At 34.7% G+C, this 9,724-nt stretch overlaps 1 protein-coding gene across 1 annotated transcript; it reads left to right on the top strand.

Moving 5' to 3' along the window:
• The first annotated feature begins 2,759 nt into the window (after positions 1-2,759).
• LOC104220709 (uncharacterized) lies at positions 2,760-8,353 on the top strand. The gene is made up of 5 exons (XM_009771626.2): positions 2,760-3,042; positions 3,473-3,568; positions 6,282-6,407; positions 7,150-7,189; positions 7,994-8,353. The coding sequence occupies exons 1-5, from the start codon at positions 2,887-2,889 to the stop codon at positions 8,062-8,064; spliced, it is 489 nt and encodes a 162-aa protein (XP_009769928.1). The 5' UTR covers positions 2,760-2,886; the 3' UTR covers positions 8,065-8,353.
• The last annotated feature ends 1,371 nt before the right edge of the window (positions 8,354-9,724 follow it).

Here is a 9,724-nt window from a genome sequence, read left to right as displayed (position 1 = left end):
AATTTAGAAAATCTTAGACCAACACATGAAGCTTTGTTCTCATAAGCAATAGTTTAACCATTAATAGGAGGTATTCAATGTTAAACTAGCTTGGATATAAACCAGCATCATCAAGATGAACTATCTTGATTTAATAATCTGAAAATTATTCTCATAACTGAGAAAAATAATTTCACATGCCAAAGTGCAGGTTGACAATAATCGCACATGTAACCATCTCATATATGCATCTATAAGTGGTTCACATGATAGGTGAATGAGCCTATACTCACCTTTTGTATATTTTAGAATTAGGGACATTAATCCCAACTTTAGCTGGTATAATCAATTTATTATGAGAACAAGCAACACAAGAGAATTCTTGAAGAATCTTCTAGTTCTTCAGTATATGCTTATCTGATTTCTCAAATAGCTCAAAAATGGAAAATGAAAACTTCAAGTTTATCATGGCATGTGCTATCTCTTAGTAAACGTCTACTTTACTGTGGCATAAACTTTTGCATTAGTAAACTTCTGATTTACTATGATACATGATGTAGTACAAATTGAAGATATAAGTCGGGTAACTTCTCATATACATATTATTTTACCCCCTATGATTGTGGAAACATGAAGATTTTCAATCTTCCAATCATTTGTAGTCTCAATATGATAGCCAGTTGTATTAGTAAACTTCGAGTTTACTACAACATATATTTTGACTACAATTATATAATATGAATGACAAATTTGAATATAAACTCTTCGGGAGCCTTAAATTTATTTTCCACAATCAAATATTTATCAGTCACTACTGGTGTCATGTGTCTTCTAGACAAACAGTTAGCTCTTCAGGAGTTGTTGATATATTTTGTACTATCAAATATTGCTCAGACGCTTCTGGTATCATGAGAGAAAATCATAATAAAATGAACATTATAAAGACAATTCTAAATTTATAAATGTAAGAAATTAAGAATTTCAGTATTTTTACCACCAACTTTGTGAAAAAAATATCTCCTTCAGGGAGAAACGCCATTAACATCTGAATATTTTATATCAAAGTGGCAACCACATAATCATTACATCCTTCAGGGAAAGATATATGAGTTGTTATTTCCTATGGGGAACTCGATAACTAACCATAACATATTAATGTGGTTGTAGTACAAAGCATTCTACAAGAATGCTTTTTGCCTTAGAATGATATTTAATAAAATTATTCAAAATATTTTACATACAACGGGTACGTGCGGCAATGATCTTTATGCCACAAAAGCAAGATTTATATCATTTGTTATTCTACCTCTTCAGGAGGTGAGTTGTAGTATTTCTTCAGTCACTTCAGAGAATGAAAATGTGCTTCAAAAATAACTTTGGATAGCTTATTATTTTGTTTAAGCACAGAAAGACACAGTTTCATAATATTTTCCCGCTTCAGGAGAAAATTTCAATTGTGTTACTTCTTCAGGAGTAAATTTAAAATACGAAAAAATGAGTATATATTCCATCAATCATATTACCTCTTCTGGAGGCGAATTGTAATATATTCACATCAAAAACATGTTCATATTTGCGAGCTTTATTAATATTATCACATTCACTTCAGGAATGGATTAATATTTATCAAAAGTTCTCATCCTTCAGGGAATGAAACATAATTATTTGAGCGTGCATTAATTACACCAAATTGTGTGACGACTTAGAACCTCTTTTAAGATATTGCTACTTTAGGAGCAAATCGAGGCATGAAAGTAATATAGAGAATTTTTTTCTCTCTAGCTTATCTTCAATTACAACCATAGAAAGCCTAAATTATCACTTCTGGTGGCCATAGGCATATACCACTTCTGGTGGTTAACAAAAATTTAGTTACAATGAGATATACGAAACATAATCACTTCTGGTGGTTGTATACTTCTTGCAAATTCTGCTGGAGTATAAGTGGATCTAACAATGTTATCCACTTTATAATCATTTATTATGATAATTAGGATGAAGGAAATAAATACCAAAATAGGTAATGTATACGTAGCATATAACCAAGCAAGCGATGATAAAGATATTAAACCAAATATAAGCAAAAGGCTCAAATTACTTCACACAAATTTGGCCACTCCAGACGTAAGTGATATCCACATCTCTACCGCCAAGAAGAAAAGCTCACCACATCAAAGATATAATCTGCCTTATGATGCTCGAAATGAACAAGATCTACCACAGATGTAAGAGCGTCACCATACATCGAAGATGAACACTGAAATAGAAATTAAATTTGAAGTAAGCGCTCAAAATGGCAGAGTCTCGTGCTGATAGCGTGTTATAAAATAAAGACTTTAAAGTAAAGAAATCAAAGACAAGTAGAGAGAGAGATTTATTATTCAACTTCAAATTTATGTACATAATGAATTTAAATCTCCTCTATTTATAGAAGAAAGGAAAATGCTGTGTAAGCTGTTACTGCAAGCTGCTGTGTAAGCTGCTTGTAAGTTGCTTGTAAACTACTACTGCAAGTTGTTGTGTAAGCATCTTGTAAGTTGCTACTGTACTAAATATAGATAATCTTCTGTCGGGGGTAATATTTATCCATAACGGAGTACTGAAATGATAAGCTTCTTCAGGAAACTTATTTCCAATAGAGTACTAAATAGATAACCATATTTATGATGGAGTACCATATGGATAAACTTGTTGAGGAAGTTTATTTACAACGGAGTACTAAATGAACATAGATAATCTAAACATATATTTATAACACTTCCGCAATACTTCTACGGACTAATTTGACAATTCCCTCCATTTCCCTCTTCACTCCTTCCCCCTTCCCTTTTCTCCTGAAAATTCAAAAAAGCCTCCCCTTTCTGCAATTTCCAAGTAAAGAGCTAGAAATTCTGAAGGAGAAGAAAAATGAGTCACCGTAATCTAAGTCATTATCAACATTTAGAGAATTCACAACATCAATCAGTAGATGGGATTTTAACCCTTTTCACTAAAGCCAACCATGACTTGACAACAGTCCAAAACAAGCTCGAAAAGGAATTTCAACAAGTCTACCCTGATAATGTCTGTAATTTAACTCTTTTCAGATTCTCTTATTTTTGCTATTTTTTTCAATTTTTTGAATTTAAATTCTATGCACTTAAAAATAGTTACACATCAGGTTACTCATTAGGTAATTTACAGGTAATATCTTGATGATTATTAATTAGTGTATATGACTTAATTGCTTTTGCTCTTTTCAGTTTTTTTGGGTTTTGATTTTTCTTCTTCTTGTGTTTGCTATTTTTTTTTGAGTTTAAATTCGATGCAGCGACAGTGTAAAAATAGTTACACATTAGGTCATTTATTAGATATTAATTTACAGGTAAATGTCTTGAGAAACATTAATTGGTAATCTGGTAAAAATGATAACTAATTTGTTATGACATGTTAAAATTTAGCATAATTTACATTGTCAATTGTATATAACTTAAATACTTTTGTTTGGTTCCAGGCGAACCCCATGAAGCTAGTTTCGAGGATTAAGAAAGTTCAAGATGAAATGTCCACCTTGAAGGAGCAGTGCCGTGAGTTACTTGCAGCTAAACAGGTATTGATTGATTATAACTACTACGCCTCAACCATTGGCGAAACCGGGAATTTCGCTAAAAATGTTCAAATTTAATATATATATCTATAAAATTAAATTTTTCCTATATATATAGTACTCCCTCTGTTCCAATTTATGTGAACCTGTTTGACTGGTCACAGAGTTTATGAAAAAATGAAGACTTTTAGAATTTGTAGTCCTAAACAAATAAAAAAGGGGCCAGGGTATTTGTGTGGTTATAAAAGCTTTTCATTAAGGTAGAATTATAAGTTTAAGCTAAATTGCTTCCAAATTTAGAAAGGAGTCATTCTTTTTGGAACGGACCAAAAAGGAAATAGGTTCACATAAATTGGAACGAAGGGAGTATAATTTTCTATATGTGCTTTATAATTTTTTGATGAAAGGTGTTTAATTGATCACCCTTAAGTCTACGTGGCACTGCTCAACCCCAAACTAGTTGGGGTCAATTATATGAATTATCTATATCCATTTTGCTGTATTTTGGTCCATCTTATTTCAGTATTTATTAATTTGTGTTTTGAGACAGGCTAACATATGTATGTATACTAATTTGCAAGTGTATTGTTCTTTTCTGCTTTGGGACTTTAATATTAGTTCAAATTCTTGTATTCAGATAGTACAAGTACGGAAATGTGTGTTCGGCGCACGTCACGAGTTCGAACCCTGCTACAGACAAAAGTCTGGTATTTAAGTGGAGAAGGGTAGAGGGGAAGGCTCATTAACCACCGAGTTTGACTCAAGATTTTTCGGTTATCAAAAAATAATGAAATGTAAGAAGAAATAAGCCAGGTTGTTTGAAACATCAAATGAAGGATATGTTAGTTGATTACAGTCAAGTGAAAGAACTATATTTCGGTGTTGAAATAATTTGTGATAAATAACTCGAGAATGCGATATATTAGTGATTAAACAAACTCTAGTGTAAAATTTCAAAAACATGCTCACTGAGAAAAAAAAGAAAAATAGAATGTTTCAAGACTGATTATGTTGAAACTACCGCACATAGATCCTTTGTTTGTGTTGATGTATCGTGTCGTAGGGTGTGACATGAGTAAAGATACATCGTGCATGGTCTTTGCTGCACTAAAAATTAGCAAAAGAACAACACGTAACTGTACCGGATACTTCTCATGTATATATCCATGAACAAGCCCATCTAACATAGAAATGTAGAATTGAGATTGCTAGTTGTCTTTCTTTTTCGATATAAAAAATTAGAATAACATAGGTTAGCAATGAGATGGAAATAAGGAGAACCTAGTTGTTTTGAATCAAATAACAAAGGCCGCATCTCCTATTTTGTTGCTGTAGTCCTCTTCTTTTCTTGTCCACCATTAGACTGGATTTCTTTCTCTTTCTCCCCTGTTTTTCAAAATACCCAAGGCTTTCTCATGGTTCTTTACTCGAGCAAAGTTTACAAGTGACTTTCTAGCCTGCTGAAATCAACTACACTGGACAAAATTTTCTGAGTTCTTGAGTTCCTTATGGAAACTGAAATCTGCTTACCTATATGGTAAATATAAAAGATGATTGCTGCCCATTTCTCCATCCAAGTGGTTCTATTGCCTGCCAAAATTTAAAACTTGTTTGCGTTATTGCTTGGGCTTCGTGGATATGGTGTTTGGAAGCTATATAATCAGGTAGTTAGTAATAACTACTTTGAATCCATACATCAACTAGTCCTGGTCAGTAATACTCCAAGTTTCACTTCCATATTGTTGTAGAATCCGTTGAAATTTGATTGTTGTTGATAACAATGGAGGACATTATATGAGGTTTCACTAAGCCAATAGGTATCGTTGGCTCTTGACTTAAAGTTGATTTTGAACTTAGTAAGTTGTTTTATGATGTTTGTCTGCTCTTGCCTTCTGCAAAAGCGAAAGAAAAAAGAAGCGGAAGATGTGTGGCATGTTGTTGGTACCAGAATGTGTAAGCTAGGCTGCTTTGTTACTGCTCAATATTCAATGCATGTATTAATTGTTGTCTTTGTGGAAATGCCACTACTCTGATGATGACGTTCTGTAATTACTATGTTTTCGGAAGTAATGGACCATGTTGATGTCAAGCTCAGTGATATCTGTTAAGTGTGTGACAATGAGAAAGCGTAAAGGATATTCAGGGAGAAACAAATGCGCAAACTTATTTGGGCAAACTTGAGTGAAGATTTCATATGATGCTAAAGTTTCGTCCTTCAAAAAAATGAAGTCTATGTTGATATGAAGTAGAAATTTTACAGCTGAATCTGTAGCATTGAGTATCTGAAACTTAAGTTTCATATGTCAAAGTTGATATTTATGGAGCTTAATTTTGTCATTGCAAAACTTTGAATACTTGTACTGACTGCTGAAGATTGACACTTAGCATGTCTTGGCCCGCAGCAGCTGAGTGCCTTATGATAGAATCCATGAAAAAAGCTGTTAAAATTTCTTCTTTTTTTTAAAAAAAAAAAAATTAGTAAGTGTAAGTTTTGTTTTCAGCGTATGAATTTAGTTATCCTCTACCTTTCAAGAATCTGTATATAGTGTTTGGATATAGCTTTTCTGTACTTTAGAAGTTGCTATAGTTGGGACCAAGACTTTGTGGTTATTAGTAGCAAATAGGCGTCCAGTCACCTCTTTCTTTATCATAAATGTTTCTTTTACTGTGCTGTGCTGGGATTTAAGAACTTTTATGCTGGTCACACTATAAACAGGATTTGATTGATAAAGCTCGGGGAACCTTAGTTGGGAACAGGTCGTTGCTGCAAAGGTTGCAATTATCTACCGGTGTTCCTATCATCAGTGATTCTGATGATCCATCATATGCTAGCTTCAACCAGGTAACTTGATTTTGCAGCATCATTCTATAAGGGTTATTGTTGTGGGGCAGCCCAGTGCACAAGGCATCCCGTGTTCATGCAGAGTCCGGGGAAGGGCTGCACCCCAAAGGGTGTGATGTAGACAGTCTATCCTAATGCAAACATTAGTGGCTGCTTTCAGGGCTCGAACCCGTGACCTATAGGTCACACAGAGACAAATTTATTGTTCCTCCAAGGCTCTCCTTCTCCATAAGGGTTATTATAGTTCCTAAATATATGGAGTGTTTAAAGATTCCTTCTCCCACCCAACCGCAACCATTATATCTTGAAATATAGAATGCTTGAGTTGGAGTCAGTGTATAATATATGATAAATTTTTCCAAGAGACGGCTTTCTAAGGCTCTCAGATGAAAAATGATTTTCATCTCACATCATTCTTTATTTATCATATTCCTAGGTTTTACTCCACTTTGTGATAGGGGGAAAAGTATTGCAATTTTATTGACTTCATCTTGATTGTGGCAAGGTTGCAAAAATCCAAATAGTGTCTAGAGAATCTGCACCAGTTGCTAGCAGGCAACCAAAGATTAATCTGAAGGGCAAGATTCCTGATTTAGTTGCCACTTGCCATGGCATTTAAGTGCTTGCTGTGGTGGCTATAGTTGCCCTGCTGCTGTTTTCCCCTCCCCTACCTCCTTTCTTGGTGTTTCGGATCACACACACTCTCTCTCTCTCCAAATTTTTCTTTATTCTTGATGTGCAGGTCATCGACGAATGGACAACTCAAGTCAGATCAAGAACAGGTGCAGTATCATAATGGCAATTTCATAACTTATATGTTCCAACATTTTAACACTTGACTGGCGTAGAACTTATGTTTCCTGCGTAAAGAAAACATGTAAATGAAAGAGGTACATATTTGGGGTAAATATGTGTCTTCTGGAATTAATGGTACTTATGTTTCACGACTAGCCCATTGATGAACCTCCGTAATTAATGGTTTGTTAAATATTCTTTCTAATAGGCTTTTAACCCTGCACTACATATCTAAAGTGGATTGCTGAAATTAATAAATGTGGGGGGTTGTGTGTGTGTTGGGGGGGGAGGTTGGAGGTGACAACTTACTATGAGTGCAGACTTATTGAAGAATTGTTCAAAATGGAAGCAAAGATCCATATATGCAACACAAACTAGTGAAATTAAAACTTAGTTGTTGCTAGACTTACATTAGGTCCTGCTAGGGATAAGTGTGAGATCTAAAGAATCTTTAGTTTTAGAGAAACCCTAATTTGTCTTGAAAGACCATTATTCATTTAGCGAACCTTAATTAGTTTGGATTAAGGCATAGCGTGCTGGTTTTTCTTTATTTCCTTGAGTGCTTTCCCTCCCCTAGAAGGGAAGTAGGTTGGCTTTGCAGATAGTAAAAACGCGCATGGTTTAAATTAATTTCTCATTTGAATTTTCTTTTCACGGGATTTTACTCGATGATCAACAACAGAAGACTGGAATTCATGTAGACAATACCAATGATCTTTATCATTCGTTTAAATAGGCGTTTACTTGATGGGATAATGTATTTTCTCCTGAGTAACTTCTCCATTATGCAGAGGATGAGAGCCTCGAGTCAGGGGAAGATATCAATCAAATGCTGTTTTCAGCAATTGTCCATGGCAACTAAGAAGTCATTCAACCTCTGCATTAGAAAGATGCTTGATGTAAGAGGCCTAGTATATGAGCTTGTGGTACCTAGCAGTTTTCTGACATATCTTATGTCTTGTTCCAAAAAAAATTGGAGATTTTGCAATGGTTTCTTGGAGTATTCTTGTATCTTTTATTTCTTTAAGTTTACATAGTTGCCCTTTCTTGCTATTTCAGAAAGGAATTAGTAACATCAGATAACTTTCCTTTTGTCACAAGAATGTAAAAATATTATACTCTCCAATACATGTTAGAGAATGGTTATGAAGTATGAGCTTGAGCAGGGTAACACTCCTTTCTGAATGGATACCTCATTTTGTATTTGGCGTAGTTGGTGGTTTTATTGAGAAATTAGGAAAAGTTGATAAAGTGCTGACCAACTATAGGTTGTTCGAATTTTCAGTTTAATCTCTATGTTTGTAAGTAGATTATTTGTCTAAATTACATGCACCTGCACCTAAGTTAGCAAATTATTTAGAGTGTTACTGCCTTGATCTTTTTTAGCTAAGTTTCTGCACGTGAATGGATCCTCTCAAGCGCATCTCATCTACATCCTCTACTACGTCATTTCCCTCATTTTAGCATTACATAGGATAAAAGTTCAGTTTGGGTAGGTATACTGCTAGCTTAGGTACCAAGTTAGCCGGATAGTACACTTCTTGTATGATCAATCTAGTAAGAGTTGCCTCTGTTCTGCATTGGTTCTGGAAAAATGCTGTTATTTCTCTCCTGCCATGAGTGATAAACTGCAGCTGCTAGACATATTCTGTAGATTCTTGCTCCACTACTTTTCCCTTTGCCAAACTGCATAGCCCACTTCTTCTCCTCCTCCCAGTTCATGTTTGCTCTTTGTATACCTTGTCAGTGCAATAGATTCTGCCATATTTTCCCTGCTACAATACAGTCAAAGAATAGATGTTGCTTTGTTTCATTTGCTGCATTGCATAGAGAGCATAATGGACTGATATCAAATGTCCTATCTTTCAATTCTATCCCTAGTTGAAAGCCTGCCATGTAGAGCCAATCTAAAAATGAATGTCCATTTTGGTGAGCTATTGGTACATAAAATTCTCCTCCAAGGTACTTTCTGATGTTCTCCCTACATGCTTGCAGCAAGGTCTTGCCATTACATGATTCTCCTCGCCAGAATTTTGCATATTCATTCTGTCATGTGATTTTAGGATCTCTGTGATTAGTGTGGGGTCCATCCCATAAATCAAGGAAGATAATTTTCTTCCTTTGATTGGCAGCCACCATCTTTTCTTTTGCACTATCAAATATGGTAGGTTGCGGAGGAAAAAATATCAAGATTGGTAGGCATAGCAAATCTGCATGAGAGAAAAATTGAAAATGTAAAATGTAGTAGGCGTGAGGGAGTGAGGTTCTGCCTATAAAAGGAGAGCTTCGGCTCTCATTTCTTACACACCAAAAACCTCAGACAATACACCTGAGTGAGAGAGAGAGCAAGGTATTCCATAAACTATAAGAAAATAGTCTACGAAGAAAAATAGAGTGTGAGAGATATTATAGTGAGGTGAAAAAAGTAAAAGAGTGTTTTTTCTTTTGAAGGTGTAGTGGTCTTAGGAGTATTTATACTCGTTACTACACAGTGTAAAATTCTTTGCTATAGTGATATAAGT

The sequence above is a fragment of the Nicotiana sylvestris genome, chromosome 12 (assembly GCF_000393655.2).
Source record: "Nicotiana sylvestris chromosome 12, ASM39365v2, whole genome shotgun sequence".
NCBI classification, from domain to species: domain Eukaryota; kingdom Viridiplantae; phylum Streptophyta; class Magnoliopsida; order Solanales; family Solanaceae; genus Nicotiana; species Nicotiana sylvestris.
This window is presented reverse-complemented; position numbering and strand designations above follow the sequence as displayed.

What these genes read in the sequence shown, in the direction of transcription:
- LOC104220709 (XM_009771626.2), top strand. Translation starts at nt 2,887, where the DNA reads ATGAGTCACCGTAATCTAAGTCATTATCAACATTTAGAGAATTCACAA. An exon ending in AACAAGTCTACCCTGATAAT is followed by an intron (nt 3,043 to 3,472) that starts GTCTGTAATTTA and finishes GTTTGGTTCCAG; the next exon opens with GCGAACCCCATGAAGCTAGT. An exon ending in AGTTACTTGCAGCTAAACAG is followed by an intron (nt 3,569 to 6,281) that starts GTATTGATTGAT and finishes CACTATAAACAG; the next exon opens with GATTTGATTGATAAAGCTCG.